At 19.0% G+C, this 17934-nt stretch overlaps 3 protein-coding genes across 3 annotated transcripts; all 3 read left to right on the top strand.

The window, feature by feature from the left end:
• Positions 1 to 4328: 4328 nt before the first annotated feature.
• Positions 4329 to 6219, top strand: MKS88_000151 (PIR protein; the record flags this gene model as incomplete). Its single annotated transcript, XM_067214549.1, has 3 exons — positions 4329 to 4346; positions 4490 to 5872; positions 6055 to 6219. The coding sequence occupies 3 exons, from the start codon at positions 4329 to 4331 to the stop codon at positions 6217 to 6219; spliced, it is 1566 nt and encodes a 521-aa protein (XP_067075884.1).
• A 3525-nt stretch (positions 6220 to 9744) lies between these two features.
• MKS88_000150 (uncharacterized protein) lies at positions 9745 to 10625 on the top strand (the record flags this gene model as incomplete). The annotated part of the gene is made up of 2 exons (XM_067214538.1): positions 9745 to 9831; positions 9954 to 10625. The coding sequence occupies 2 exons, from the start codon at positions 9745 to 9747 to the stop codon at positions 10623 to 10625; spliced, it is 759 nt and encodes a 252-aa protein (XP_067075883.1).
• Positions 10626 to 16066: 5441 nt separating this feature from the next.
• MKS88_000149 (fam-l protein) lies at positions 16067 to 17022 on the top strand (the record flags this gene model as incomplete). The annotated part of the gene is made up of 2 exons (XM_067214527.1): positions 16067 to 16153; positions 16282 to 17022. 2 exons carry the CDS (start codon positions 16067 to 16069, stop codon positions 17020 to 17022), a joined length of 828 nt encoding a protein of 275 aa, XP_067075882.1.
• Between the last annotated feature and the right edge of the window lie 912 nt (positions 17023 to 17934).

Below are 17934 nucleotides of genomic sequence, written 5' to 3'. Positions count from 1 at the left end.
TGTTACAGGAATAAGTATATATGTTTTTTTTTTCACTAAAACGAGAATCCTAATATTTACTCTATAAAAAATGTATTATGTTATATATTTTATAACAAGTGCTAACTGTAAAAATATTTTTAATAGACTTAATTTTTTACATAGTCCAAATGTGACAATACAAATATAAAGGCAAGTGACATACATTTAAATTATGGACTATATATAACTGATTACAATATTAGAGATTCTAAATCATTAAAATTAAGTGAAACTTTTAAATTAACTCTTATATAATTTTTGTACCTATTTGTAGTGTTTACTCAATGTTTTATAACTCCCTTGAATATATATTATATTGAAAATTTATATTTGAATAAACTATATATTTAATTTATTTTTTTTATCATTAAAAGATATAATTTTTGGGAAATAATTAAAAATATATTAGCTGGCAATTTGTTTTATTACTTTCTAAATAACATTTATTAGGGATTAAGTAACGAAAAATTTATATATAATTTCTTAATAACATCTGTGCTATTATCTTTGCATTTCAGTAATAATAACATTAGATATAATGAATGATTTCATTTATGGGATTTTGAGACAATTATCAAATTAAAAACAATATAAGACTTATTTTATTAGTAATATATATTTCTATTTTTGTTTATATATATAATGTTTTTTAATTTTTTTAATATAATTTTTGGTTGTTTTACTTTATAACTTTATTATAGTAGTGGTTGGTTACTTACTTTATTATCTACTAAACAAATATATTAGTTAATACTAAATACAAGAATTATTTAAGTGTTATTATGAATTAAACTATTTTTAATATTTAATTTTTATAAATATACTAAATTTTTATATTTCCAAATTCATATTCAATAAATTAGCTATATTATAATTAGCTTAAGATGTTTTGCTTAGATTACCTTTAACTTTCTTTATTCTATAATGCATTGTATGAGAAACTTTTTATAATAATATATAAATATATATTATATTTAAGTAGTATTCGGATAAATATTTAATTAAATATTTATAGATATCTAATATAGGATACATGTTCTTGGTATTGTACAGAAAAGTAAAATATGTTATATTAAGTTTATTCTAGAAAATGAAAAATTAATAAATTTTATACATTGATAATAAATTTTATGCTTTCTGTTTATATATAATATATCTATACAAATTATCTTATTTCTAGATAGGTAATAATTATATATATACGTTACATTATTTTGAATTAACTGTGTAAAAATGTGTATTAAGCGTCTACTGATGAACTCTATATTGTCCAAAATATATGAAAGAATGTGATGAGAAATATATTTTTTAATAGAGGATTAGAGTAAATATGTGAATATTATATATTTATTAAAGGGTTTTATATTTTTAGATTGCAATGTTATTTTATTACATTATCCATTCAACTGATCACAGGAATATGATCATAATTTTATGTACGCTTTAATTAAATTATGTAGTAGAAATGTAATCTTAAATGTTGTATTTGATTATTCTCAACATATCATCATATATATGAAAGTAGGTTATACTACCACAATATATATATTTAGATATAGAAAAGGGACAGTTTTGTGGGGTAAATATATTTCTTTAATAAATTTCAATTTTTTCACTTATAAAATTTATAAAAGAATCACATTTTAGCATTTAACTAATGCTTAATTAACTTCTACTTTTTATATATTTTTTTAATCAATTTTACATGAAAATATACATTAATATATTATAATTATATATTTAATTATTTATTAAATATAAATGTTATTTTTAATACTACATTTAAATGTGTTATAGTAATCAAGAATATCTCAATATATATATTCAAGCTAAACATAAGTTAAAGATAATAAACAAGCATTAGTATTTGTCTTATATATGTTATTTTTTAAAAAAATAAGCGATCGGTATTAATATATTATAATGATCATATTTTATCTAATCTTTTGAAAAAGTATAAAATTATTAAAATTTTTAAACTTTAGGTGTTCATATGGTATATTATATCTTATAATATAAAATATGTAATTTGATTACTAAATATAAAAATAATATGTTTTAAAAATAATCCAAAATATTAGAGCTCTCATTCAAAAAAGAAAATTTTGTTTGTCATACCTCATGTATCTTGTTCCCATCTTAAAAGTACAAGACATTGTATAAAGATAATTTTTTAATTCATTCATAAATTAATTAATTTGTTGGGAATAATTTATTTACATATAACTTATTTTACTTAATATATAAAAACAAATGAATATTATGAAAAATATTATATATGCGATAATAGTCATATTATGCATAAGATTATTGATTATTAGTAAAACGAATTATTGAATAAAGTTAAAAATTTTTTATATTCCAAAAAAAAATATTATAAAATATTAAGTGAAAAAAATTTTTAAATATAATTTAAGGAAAATATGTAACAGTCAAAATAAATGAAATAATTTTTTAACATGATATAATGTTACAAATATTGTCATTAGTTATTTCTGTATAAGCTTATGAATGAATTTAATAAGCCGCTTATTCAGCACAGTTGTTAAGGTCTTTGATTAAATTAAATATTTAAGATAAATAAATAAAAAAAATGAAAATTAACAGATTTGTTTTAGAAAAATATGTAAAAGTATTATTGTTTTTATTTTTTTTTTTTTGAGGCATTGTTTTGTAGTAATAATTATATATTTTCCTATACTGCAACTTTGTTAAACAAGAAAAATAAATTTATACATATTTATAATATGAAACAAATCAATAATAAATAAATATTCCAAAAAAAAAAAAAACATTACAATTTCATAGTAAATCAAAGCTTAATACATGTAGCAATGAATAGAGCAAAAAATAAATTAAAATAAAATAAAATTTATCTTCTTACTTTAGAATATTTTATTATGAAAAAAAATCTGCTTTGTACATGTATTAACTTTAGTAATTTTTTCTTTATATTCATGTGTTATATTTTTATTGAACTTCACATTATCATGCTGAAATTATTATATTTTAAAAAAAGAATTTTTAAAATTCTCTATTGCAAAGGTACATATCCGAAAGCGTAAAAAAAAATATTCTTTAATATTTTCTTTATTTATAATGTATATTATATTTTACTTTATTTATCATTATAATGAAAAAAAACCTAGGAAATTTTAGGGAAAATCTGTGAATTATGCAATATTGTGCTGTTACTTGTCATTATAATATTAGTATCTACGAAAAATTAATTAGATAATGTAATAGAAATTTTTCATATTTAACTTATAGTATTCAGATTAGTTTAATTTTTTTTCACTTAAATATAATATAATAGTTTCACTGTATTGGAAAAATAAGCATATTTTTATCCATATTTTCAAGGAAATCACATTTTTGAATTTTTCTTAAATATTTTTTTAAAAATAATTCATCTAATTGTTTCATTTATGCACAAAAGCATTGATACATACGAACAAATATACAAAGGAAACAATGATAAAAAAAAAAAAAAAATAGAAACTTAATTTATAGCCTAACAGGGACCATGAAAAAAGCGAAGAATTTGTAGTTGGTTACATAGGATAAGTAACAAATAAATAAATCATAATTAAAATGAACATATAAATATTTTCTATTATATTAAAAATCATTTATTCTTTTTTTTTTTATTTTTTTTCTATTTTTTTGCAATATTACATCTTCATTAACATATTTTTAATTTTTTAATATGAATTTGGTTAATGATGATAATGCATTTATGTATTATTATATTCATTACACTATCATAGGTAATATAACCTTAATGGAATTGTTTTATTCTTAATATAGGAATAATTACTTTGACCATAAGAAGATATTGTACTTTTATTAGTTTATTATAGTAATTCATAAATAAATATATAAAAGTAAAAGAGAGCTTGAAAAAAAATCACTATCAATTAATTTTTTTATATTAAAAAAAATATTTTCTATTAAAGTAAATATGATAATACTGATTAAATATATATTTAATTAAGTTGTTTTATACCACATGCTAATTATTTTGTACTATTTACTATTACGTATTTTCGACGCTAAATTTATTTACGATTCAGCTGATTATAATAATATAATTAGAACGATACATTTATGATTTATGCTATAATATAAGTTTGGTCACATTTTTAATTAAGATATAAAAAAAGCAAGTAAATAATAGATAATAAGAAAAACGAAAAATGCTTCATTTTCAAATATGTTGTCATTATTTATGAATAAATATTTTGATATTTATATTTAAAATTTTTTAATTTAGCACATTGCAAAATAGTAAGGATTTTATATAAATGGATCAAATAAATTATGTATAATTAAATTTTTCATAGAAATAACAATTTATTCTCCTTAATATATATACAATTTATAATATGGAAGATTACCCAGATGTTCATAATTTATAAAAAGTATTTGAGAATTTACTAATTTTTTTTTTCTATTCAATTTTCAGGAAGAAATTTTACAACATTTACCTTCAAATAAAATATATAAAGAATTTAAATCTGATGTTAGTGAAGTTGATAATAATTTTAATTGTTATAAATTTGATTCAGAAGAAACGAAATGCAAATTTAATTGTAGTAATCTTTGTAAAAAAGTTGCAAGGAATTTAAAAAAAGTACCCGAAGTGGATAAATTATGGAACTATAATCATCGTTGTTTACATTATAAATACTGGGTATATGAAGAAATAAAGAAACTGTTAGAAGAAAATTCGGCAGAAGGAGTTGTAAAAGATGTTATTACTGAATTTCTTAACCTACAATCATCACTTACAGTTGATTATAGGATATTAAATTGTACTTATAATTTCGATAAAAAAACTTTAAAGGAATTGAATGATAAAAAAGATGAGAAATATTTGTATGATTATTTTACAAATTATGAGAATATTAAAAGTAAAGATTTTTGTATTTCTGTTGAGAAGGATAAATATAAAAATTACCTTAATGCTATTAAAGTTTTATACAACAAAAAAAAGAATGAGTGTTGTGAGAATAATATATTGAAGTGTCCTAACTATTTCCTTAATTGTGAAAATGAGTTTGATCCAAGTAATCTATTATCTAAAATAGAATCAACAGGTGTCGGAAATTGTAATGAATTAGAAAATTTTAAAGAAACTAAAACTTCCGAAGAAAAATTAGAATCTAGCGATTTCAAGCCAGATTTTTTAGATCAAATTCTTTTTACTAATTGTCATATTACGAATGAAAGCAGACAATTACCATGTCGCTTTATTCGAGCATCTGCCATGACGCGTAGAAATCAGAGTGAAGTTGGAAGAAGTGAACAGGGAAATGCTGATAGTTTATCTTTAGAAAATAAAAAATTCGAATCCAGTATAAAATCAGAAGCGTTATTTCAACATAAAAAAATTAGAAAGATCGTAGGATTTGAAGATCAAGAAATAAAAAATATATTGTCACTTCTCAAAAAAGGCACAGATGTTGATATTAGATGGAAACTAGGAAAAGATGGAACATTACATTGTCCTGCAGAAAAACCAGAGAAAGATGCATCAGGACTTTGTAAATATGTGGAAGAACTAGTTAAACAACATATTCTAATAAAGGATAAGAAATCTGGGATTTATCGATTAAAGAAGGGTAAGACATGGTCTACACAACCATTAAAAATAGTTGTTCAAAGAGAAAGGAGAAGTCAATCCATGGAAATGAAAGAACAAAAATATATTATATCAAGGATTCAAAAAGATTTATGGGATAATCAAGGAGGAGGTTCTGTTACCAAAAAATATAAAGGAAAAGCATTTCTCGGAAAGGATGAAGAAACTAATATTTTACAAAACACTTTTTTCCGTGCTGCCATGGTAATTGTTTTAGCAATGGGACTAATTTTTGTTTTTTTCCTTTATTTTAAAGTAAATAACTAATTACATCGGATATTATAAATACGTTGTATGTTTACATTTATAGTGAGCGTTATATGAAATGTTATAATTGTAAAATAATTATATATGTATATGTTTTACATCTTTCACTTTTTCATTAGTTTACTCCCTTTGGAACATATCTAGGTAAAACTAGAAAAAGGAAAAAAAGATATAGAACTAATTTCTCTGAATTAACTACGCAAAGACTACCGAGGAGATTTATAAAACGTACCTATAGAAATTCTGAAAGGAGGAGATTTAGTGTAGTAAATATAGAACAATGAACTTCATTTCATTAATGTTATACAGACTACCAAACAACTTAGTTTAAATATATTAAAAAGTATATAAAACTGAGCTAAATATACATTCCCATTAAATAGATATAATTAGAAAATAAAATAAGAAAAAAGGCGGTATAGTAAAAATATATTACTTTTTGTTTTTAACTTTATATATTTATGTGTATGTATTTCTTTTTATATTTTTTAATAATATTATTAATTGAATTATTTTATAATACTTTTTTTTTATTAAATTATAATAATTTTGGAAAACATTATTATTATTTCTAATATATAAAAAAATATATTTTATTTTCATGTTTAGTAATAATTTAAGTCCCTAATACAGCATGAGTTGCAATAATACATCATAAAATATATTTAATATTTTAAATTATATTCATGAAATATTCTAATAAATTTATTATATAATTTGTAAAAGCATCGAATATATTAAAGTTATATATAATATAAAAATAATTTTGAATTTATAGCTATTATATATAAATTTAGAACATGTAAATTAGGAACTAAAATTGTAGCTATACCAACATCTAAATATGTAAACATAATGTAACTCATAAAATAATAATACTTAAATTAGTTCCTTCTAATAAAAAAAGATAAATATAAAATTAAGATTAAAGATTATGTTATCATCCATGTAACAATGTTTTAAATTTCTAACAATATTTATATAGTCTTATTTTATATTATTTTTTGGGTAAAATGATATTGCATCTGACGAACATTGCATCTTTATATATACGAAAAAGTTTATTAATATTCTGAACGTTATACCAGATAAGACTTTTATTAAATATATAATTAATTAAAGTTGAATAATGAAGATGTACTCGATACGTTTCATTAATACAATTTATATTATTTGTCAAAGGAATATATTATAAATATACATGAATATATTCATTAACACAAAATGATTATTAAAAAAGTTAAAGCATTTATTTGTGTCAAAAAAAATGCATTATGAAATAATAAGTATTATATGTGAAAATTAAATTAAGTATATGTAAACCATTTTATATTACAATTGTTCTCTGACATAATTATATATAATATTTTAGTGAAATTCCATGAGCAATTAGTATATAAAAGCCCATGCATTTTTCAATATTTAAAAAAAAAAAAATATTATAATTATATAGTTATAGAATAAATACATATAAACTGAAAAAAATAACGTTTACAAAAAAATTTAATATGAAACCTTAGTGGATATAATATAAATATAATTAAATGTCAAAAACTACCGGAAAATAAATTTATTTTTGTCAGCGATATATATAAACATTTTAATAGATCATATTACCTAATGTAAAAATTATATTACTGTTTAACTTATATGTTATACATTTACTTTTTAGTATTTTAAAAACATTAGCTAAAAACTATTATTTTAATTTATTTACAAATTTTTTATATCATTTTTTTTTTTTGTTTAATTTATCATTAATTTATTTATTACATTTATATAAGATGTTTTTTATTTATTTTTCCAATGTTTCATTGTTAGGTTATATGATAATTTAATAATTATGAATAAAATTATTTCAATTTAGTCAATAATATTATCGATATGAATTATTTCTATTAATTAGATTAAAATTTATTAATAATTATTTTATGATTCCAAAAATACCAATAAATACCATATAAAATAACACTATTAGTATTAAAGAAAACATTTAATAATAGAGGAAACAAAATATTTTAACTCGTTAGTTTTTATACTCATTTACTTGTTTTACTATTATGGTTTCATAAAATAAATTATGTATACTATTTGAAATCTAATTCACAAAGTATAGGAAATGAAATTATGAGGGATAAACCTAGCACTACAATACTGCTGTAACGTGTTGCATGAGAACTATAATTGTTTTTGCAAAGTTATTATTTATATATTCCTACGTATTATTCATTTGAATTTTTCCTTTTAACTTTTATCTCTTTGAATTAATGATAATCTAAAAATACTATAATTCATAAGAAAATGTTTGCTTTAATTTTTGTTGTTTATGTATAATCACTATATTATTATAATATTTTCTTATTTTTTATTGTTGCTATATAAAATATAGCAGTAATAATAATTATTTTTAGAATTATACATAATTCTTATTATAATTGTAAATTCGTTATATCATTAATACACATATTTGATAATTAGTGGATGTAATATATATAAATTATATACAGATTAATCATTTATACTTTTTCTATAAGTATATTTTAGTAAATTATTTAAAATTATTTATATACATATTACATCTTTTTATTTTTATTTTTAGGAATAATTTACTTTATTGTGTATTTATTTTAATTATTAAATTATTAATGTAATTTTTTTTAATAAAAAGTGCAATTTTATTTAGTAAAAGTGTAATTTAATTGATTATTTAATTTCAATGAATTATGAGTATTTATAAGCAAAACGTTATTAAACTAATAAGATAAAAAAAAGAATGCTTATTTATTTTTTATATAATAACAATTAAACTACACCATTAGGTCAATATATGCTGCATTATAAAAAAAGAAAAATAGAGAATTCCCATTTTATTTTATATAAATGGAAAATTTTATATAAATAGATTAATAATATATTAGTTTCTTTTTTTTTTTTCTTATTTATTATACAAATATTTCTTCTAAATACATAATGAACTAGAAAAACAAAATTTAAGCGCATTCAAAATTTTTCATTTAGAAATAATTGAATAAATTAATTATATTAAATAGTTATGAACTTCAAAAAATACATTACAAAAATAAAAAAGCAATCATTATTTTCCTTTAAAATATATATTTTTTTTATTAAGTAGTATATTAGAAATTTTGGTTTTTCGATATATTATAAAATTTGAGTAGTATTATAGATTTATATAGTAAAAAAATGGATGAAATATATAACACAAAAATTAGCACATATTATATTTTTTTTTGTTAAAACTTTACTATTATTATATTTTTACATTAATTAATGTTTTATTAATAATAAGTAATTTTTCCATAATATAATGTTTATAAAATTATCATTAATAGTAGGAAAATATTGTTAAGATTATTTATGATTCTCTTCATAAATAAGGAAAAAAATTATCTATATTCTGTAAATTCTATATTCTATATTAACTTAATATTTAGATATATTTATATATTTTTTTTTCTTTTTTAATGTATAAAAAACAATTATTTAAATATACTTATTAAATAACTAATATATATATATTGGATAATTATTAATTAGAGCGTAATATATTATGTTTACAAAAGGTAATTTTATTTATAATTAACACTAAGATAATAATTTTACAATATATTTTCAGAGTTATATTCCTTTTTATTTATTATAAAATGCATTATAATTATGTACTATAATTAAATGTTTAGGAAATAATATTAAAAAAATATATATAATGTTCTTTGTAATTAGAAGAATACTATTTTATTATTAAATATTTCCTCACTGAATATATTACAATATTAGAATTTTGAACCATGGAAGAAAAATCTAAGTTACAATTTTTTATTAAAATTTTTTCGTTTATCCTTTTAACATGGATAAATCATTTTAACAATGATACGGTATGATAATAATATAGATATATGAATTATAAATATTATACTCATTTTATTTCTATTAATAATTTTTTTAGTATGAAATTATTTGTTCTTTTAAATTATGCATGTATTCCTTGTTTTGTCAGAGTACCTTTAATAAATATTTAGATGAGAAGTATGACAATGATAGAAAATTAGGTCAAATAACTTATCGTTTACTAGCAAAACGTAAACAGATGAAATGTCCATATACTATATGGATAAATGATGTGATACCAAATAATGGAAAGTACATAAAAAAAGATATATATAATAATGAAAAAATAAATGAACAAAAAAATATATTGGCAGATAAAAGTTCATTAAAATGTGGAGAAAAATATAAGCTACCTAGAAGAAATGAATCATCTATGTACATTCGAGGAAATTTATATTGTAAAAAAAGAATATATGACAAAATATATTATAAAAATATAGTTAGGAATTCATGGATTAAAGATTTTATATCTTTAAAGGAAGATATAAAATTAAAATTACTTGGGATTTTTATTTTAGGGAGCTTTCATGTACTAGTTGGTATCACGTTAATAGTCTTAGGAAAATTGGGGTACTTGGATGATGTTAATAAAGTTATACGTTTATTTGATGAAATTCGTCTATTTGTTTTGTTATTCTATATATTAACATTTGTTGTTGCAGTAGCAATGTTGTTTATACAAAGAAGAGTTGTAAAATATTTAAAGGCTTTAGAAAAAAAATATGATATTAATAATACGGCGTATCCTTCTTTACGTAAGGTAGTTAAATATAATAAATAAGATCTGTAATACCATACATAATGTACACAAATAGCACACATAACAATAAGTTACTTAGATTATATAAATCCAAATGCACTTCAGTATCTTTGTTGAAAAGCAAAAGTAAAAATATATTCCTTTAATTGTTTCATTAATTTGAATTTTTTAATGATTGTACTTTATATTTTAACGTTTTTTTTAATTGTAATAGCATATTATGATATATGTAATTCTATACTTTACATTATTTTTAAAAAAATATAAATATGTTTTTTAAAGTTAATATATAGATGTCCGATCCATATAAATCTATTGATGTATTGTGCCAAATTACATTTGCTACTATAAAAAATAACACTAATTATTATTTTACGTTTTTTTCAAGACTTCAATTATTAAATCCTGTGTAAATAAAAAAAGTAATTATTCGTTTAAATTTAAAACTAAATATGTCTTTTTTAGGGAATTATGAATTGAATTGAATGTACTTTGTTGTATAAATATATATATTTATAATAAAATCAAATTCGTTGTTAATTTCAGGAAATAGTATTTATCATACATATAGTATTATATATATTTATTTTAAAATATATTTTTAAAAAACACATTATTTTTTTTTAATATTATAATTATTAGGTTATAAATATATAATAATATAATAACCTTTTATGTAGAATCCATAGTCTAGTGGAGTATGGTTAGTATTTTAATTTTATCCTTGTTACTTTTTTTCTTAATATGATAATTTTATGTACATAATTAAATATATAATTCTTTTTTAAAATGAAGAGAATATGCTTTAAGATTCTAAGTAATTGAAATTTTTTTTTTATTTATATACCTAAAAAAAAGAAAAAAAGTTTAAAGATCAATTTAAATTTTTAAAGCATCTTTTAATCTGCAACAATCTTTTTTTCTTTTAATAATATACATTTAGAATATAAATGAAATCAAGGTTTTTTTCATTGATATAATTTTTTTATAAATAATAAATTAAAATATGTTGTATTCGGATAATAATTAAAAAAATAATTTTTATATATTAATTTTTTTAAAAATAACATAAGTTTATAATGCATAAATAAGTGTATAAAGAAGAGTTATTTTATTATTTTTATAATTTTCTTTGTTATGAGCATTATTACACTGTTAGAATATATATATATATTATTATAAATATTTACATTAAAATTAAAGACAATGATTAAAAAAATATAACAATTTAAATAGTGTTTTTATATTTATTTAAAGTATGACCATATGCTGAACACTTTTTCTCTACTAAATTTATGATTATTATAAAGAAATGATCAAGTAAAATAAAATCGACTACTTCCTTATTAAAAAATTATTTGGGTTTATACTTTTTATAAGAATATTCCAAAATTTCCATGAAGTGATATAGTTTCTTTAATATATATTTTCTTCTTTATTTTTTTGGATGTGGTATTTATTACAATTAGAAAAATGTCATATGTATGTTAGTAAATAAAATTCGGATATAAAATAAAATCCGAGGTAATACATTGTTATGTGAAATAATAAAAACGAGTGAGTATTCTGAAAATTTTAATGTACAAATTAGAACAATACCTAAAAAATACACATAATGGAGAAAGAGCGTTCCATTTATAACATATCATACGTTTAGTAATATGTATATAATAAGTTCTATGGAGACTATAAAGTAGAATTCTATGAAAAACCTTAAGTAATATAGAATTATATTTCAATTTACCTGATCCTTTTCATAATTTCGTGTTACTTTCTATGACATTTATTGGAATATTTATCTTATTTTTCTTTTTGTATGAAGTAAATAAAAATAATATATAGGAACATGAATAATGTATTTTGTTACTATAATATGATTTATAGAAAAATAGATAATTATAAGGTAAATTTATCTATATTTCTTATTTATCATGTATCAATCTGTTTAATTTACTTGGATGTTAAATATATAAAATGGTATTAAAAAAGAAAAAGAATTAAGAATTGTGCTTGAAAGGAATATATTTATCAATTATTAATTAATGGATATGAATCTTTTCATTTATATTTGAGAAGTACTAAAATTAACCTATCCTATCATATTGTATAATGATTCTTAATACATTCTCACATAGAACATTTACAAAATCAAGATTGCAATATTAATATTGTTGTATTATGAGTTGAATTTTTAATTCAACTTAATTGTAAGAAAATAAATAATGATAGAAGCTTAAAATAATGTTAGTTATAATTGAATAATATCTATTATTTTTCTTTTTGATTAATGTTTTTATCTTAGGTTATTGTTTTTTTATTATGTAATAAAACTATTGTTGTTATATTTGATTCTTTTGTTTTGTTTCGTTTTCTCCCCCTTTTTAATACTTATGTAATAAACATTACTTCATATAATTGTACATGAGAATCAGCATATTCTTATTAATCTTGCGTTGTATATTTACGTTTTAAAAATATTTGTTTTCCATTCTTAAAAAAATTTCATACAAATGTTAATTTTTCTGCTTCTGACTTTTACTATAGGGTTGAATTTATGTCATGCTTTTTTTTAAAATACATTTACATCATTATTTTTGTAATTTTTACACAAATGTATTCATTTATTTATTTTTATTTTGTCTTATGTATTTAAGAATTTCCTCTTATATGTAACATATACACGAATAAATGTTCGACTTTCTAATGAAAATAATATAAACTCTACTTTTGTATCAATTGTAGAATTGTGGTTGATAGTCTATATTATGAAGACTTCGTTCATAATTTATATTTGCTTCATAATGTGTGTTTTGTGGTGATTCTATTGCTTCTTTTTCAACTTCTTTAAGTTTAATTAGTTTTTCCTTTTGTAAACGATTAAGTAGATTTGATTTCATTGGAGTAAACTATATGAAAAAAAAGATATATATATGTAATTAAAAGTATTATTTTATTTTTTTTAATACTTTGTGTGATAATGAATTATAAGAATTGTGATACGTTATTCACATTATTAATTATAATATTTATTAATCTTATATAAAAAAATTAAGGTGAAAATTGTTAGTAATAATGCAGATATTGTAAAGCTAGCAACAAATACATAATCTATTTTAGTAGGTGGTAAATTTGTGGTACACCAGGACAAGAAGTTACATTACACATTATATTATTATATATTTCTTTAAAATTGTTTAATTCTTTACAAAAAATGTTTTTAATTTTTTTTTGGAATTGATCGTAATGTTAAATAAAAAAGTCAAAGGAATTTTTAATATGTATACAACAGTTAACATTAGAACCAAAATATTGCCCATTAAAATTGTTAAAAGCATTATCATAACTGTATAGTACTTAGAGTTTTTTAAAATTTCTGTATCAATATTTTTAAACTCTTGCACAAATATTTTATTTAATTGGGATGGAAATTTATTTTATATCTGAAAATTAAGTGGCATTCTTAATATATTTTTATTGAGCGATTATCAGGTAATTCAAATCTTTATAATATTTGATGCTATAAGAATTATATTGTTCATTTAGTACAATTAAATATCCAACAGTATCTAGACTTGATATTATAAATTCGTTATTTCAACTACTGCTACATTTCTTTCCTGGATTTTTAGCACTTTACCCGTGTCATTTTGAACATCTGAAATAACATCTACAATTTCCTTTTAATGTTTAAGTTATAATATCACAGAATTTTAATAAATATAAAAAAAAAACGATATTAATTTTATAATATACTTGTATGTTTTTGACTCTACTAACAGAATTCATTTTTTAAAATAAAATTAGTTTGATATTAACATACATAATACAGCAGATACTCATTTTATTCTATATAAATTAATAACTACTTCATTAAAAATTAATAATATATTTATAATGAAAATTAATTAACTTCTTAATTAAATGTAAATAAATTTTATGAATAAATACATTACCTGCATAACATTATTATATATAGATGCTTATTTATAAATTTTTCCTATTGTTATTTTTTTTACTCGTACGTTAACCTAAACAACAGTAGAAATATTAATACGTAAATAATTATAATTATATTCTATTAATGTCTTGGAATTTTTACAAAATTTAATGTTCTTTAAAATAATATAAATTTTAAAGAATATGCATGTTATATGTATAGATAGATCATAAAATGATTATGGTGTTTTTATCAATGTTTAGACATCTAACATATTATAATTTAAATGTTAATATTTATTTTGTCAATAAAGATAAATTATATGGTTTTGTATGAAATTTATTTATGGAATTTTAACATTATTAAAGGCAAATTTTGTTAAAGCTGCTTTACTTTAAGCTTATACTGAAACCTCCCTTTAGATAAATAATTGATTTATTAATAACATTGTAAATATTTTTGAAAACATGTAACTTATAAAATGAAAAAACATAAGTTATTCAAATTTTTTAAAAGATATATCTGAAGAGAGATATCTAATATCAATATATTTAATTTATGCATATATAAAAATTGGAAATCTTGTAAATAAATATTATAATGTTTTTTAATTATTTTTATATTATCTTAATTAATGTTAAAAGATATAATATTTTATGAAATAATATTCTTTTCTATATATAACATTCGCACGTATGTACCACTTGTTTGTTCATATTCAGGTTATTATTAATATATATTTAAGAACTTATAGTTCAAGTTTAATTTGTAGTGGTTAGTTATGTGTTGGATAACTAATTTGCGTATTAAGGAATTTTATAGAGGAAGAGATACATTTATTATATTATTATTGCAATTGAATCATAGTTTATTTAATAATATTATATGAAAATTATTTAAATATTTATTATAAAATAAATTGGTAAACAATATAGTAAAGTTTATTTACTCTTAATGTAATTATACAGATACAATGGTAAAAACAGCGGCATTAGAATTTAATATTTTTTATATAAAAATTATTCCAAAAATATAATTTTAATGTTAAAATTTATAATATATATATATCAATTAAAACAGTAATATTTTTCTAAAAATATAGCGCAAAGTATTCTCTATATTCTCTATATTAGGTATATATTCAATATATTAAGAAATCAAATATTATATTCTTTATTTTATATTTAAAATAATTATTAAATAATTACCTAATTTAATGTATTAAATAGATAATTTATATATATTGAATATTTGTTATTGAATTCGAATGATATTATTCTAATTCAAATTACCTTTTTAATGCTAGGATTAAAATAAAAACTTTATATTATATTTTTTAAGTTAATTTTCATCGCTTCTTTTGTAAAAAATAACAGAATACATATATGCTATTCACTTTTTACGAAAAAATAATAATAATAATAATAACGAACTAAATAAATAATTATAATATCCTTTTTCAGGAAATGAATATTATATTATTGTTAATTTTTTTATTAATATATTGAAATATTAAATATATATAATGATCCAAAAAATGAATCTATTTTTTTTGATTGAAATTTCTACTTTTGTACTTTTATCTTTGATATGCTATTTTTACAAAGATGTGGTATAAAAATGTTATTACAAATTTTTATTTTTTATTCATATTTTTTGAGTTTACTTTATATCAATGCTTTTTTGTAGCATGAGATTATTTAATCTTATGTATGATAAATATTTACTTTACGTTTATAGAATATCTTTAGCAAATACTTGGATGAGAACTACAAACTAGACAGTAAATTAAATGGAACTTTTCGATTGCTGGCAAAATGTAAACGCGATAAGAATTTATGCATTGTAGAGTTAAAAAATGAGACGCCAAATAATGAATTAAACGAAAAAAAATATATATCTAATAATAAAAAAGTGGCCACAGGAACAACAATGCAAGTAAATGAAAGTTCACTGAATAATGTTGGAAGAAATAAACATGCTAATAAAAATAAATGTTATGTATTTGAAACAAAAAAATATTCTCGTTTAGAAAAAAAAATATTCAAAGAACTTGATTATGAAGATTTTCTTAAAAATAACAGAACAATTAGTAATAAGATTTATAAAAAAATTATGCGTAAAAAACTGGCATCGCAACTTGCTCCAACTTTAATATTTTTCATATTGTTATCGTTGTCATTTGTATTAGATTACTGTGGTAGTTATGGCCTTGTATGGGGCTTAGTTGATATATTGAAGAGCTTTTTAGGTAATTGGACTAAAGATGTAAACAATTATCTTAAGGATACTTTCTTAAAATCGTTATTAGAGTATAAAATTTCAAATGGAAGTAAGGGACCATATTATACCTTACCACTTCTTTTCAATCTATTTTACGTCATACCCTTCATTATATATTGTATCATAATTATATCAAGAATCGTTTATTACCACAAAAAAGTTAAAAAATATGAAAAAATTAAGTACCGTAAAAGGTAAAATGAATAAGAGTATTTATGTTTCTTTCTATAAAAAATTTTTCGTCATGAAAAGAAATATATATTTTCTCAGTAATAGACTTAATAAATATACACACAATAGCATAATTTTTACATGTTGAACAACGTATACGTAGTAAGTTTTATATACAGGTGTAATGTATATTGTTATTAGTCTTATTATAAATTTAAATGTTTTAATGTTTTTAAATGTGTATTATGAACTAATGTTCCCTCATAACTAAATATTTTTTCTTGGTATATATATTTGTGAATTTCATCTGGCTTTTAAGTAAAATACATATTTGTAGGTATTAATTAATATATAATACTACAACTTATATAATTTCAGTGGTTTCCCATGTTAATTTATATTTAAGGTACAAAGAAAATACTGCTTTATATTTTTTTATCATTTTGTAGATTAAAATGATTATTTGATTGCCTAATTAGAAAAATGTCTTTTCAGTTTACAATGAAGCAAAGTTTATTTTATTCTGTATATGTATATGTTTTTTATAAACATAAAATTGGACTTGATATGTATTTTAGAAAATTAGTTTTTTTTAAAAATACATTACCAAACATATATTTACTTAAGATACATTTTAATATACCTTATACTTTTTTCATGGTAAAAATATGAAATTGTAAATATATAATAAAATAATTTGGTTTTTATATAGGGTTCTGAGATCAGTATGTATGGTTAATATTTTAATTTTGCTACTATAGCTATTTTAATTTATTAATTTATATATATTATCAAATTTACAACTAGTTATGTTTAAAAAAAAAAAAAATAAATAAACTTTAGACATTTGCAAAATTGAGATATATATTTTTTTATTTATATACATAAAAAAAAAGGTAATAGGAATGAAATATGAATTTTTAAAATACTTTTTTAATC

The sequence above is a fragment of the Plasmodium brasilianum genome (genome assembly GCF_023973825.1).
Source record: "Plasmodium brasilianum strain Bolivian I chromosome Unknown PB_00_03, whole genome shotgun sequence".
NCBI lineage: Eukaryota > Apicomplexa > Aconoidasida > Haemosporida > Plasmodiidae > Plasmodium > Plasmodium brasilianum.
This window is presented reverse-complemented; position numbering and strand designations above follow the sequence as displayed.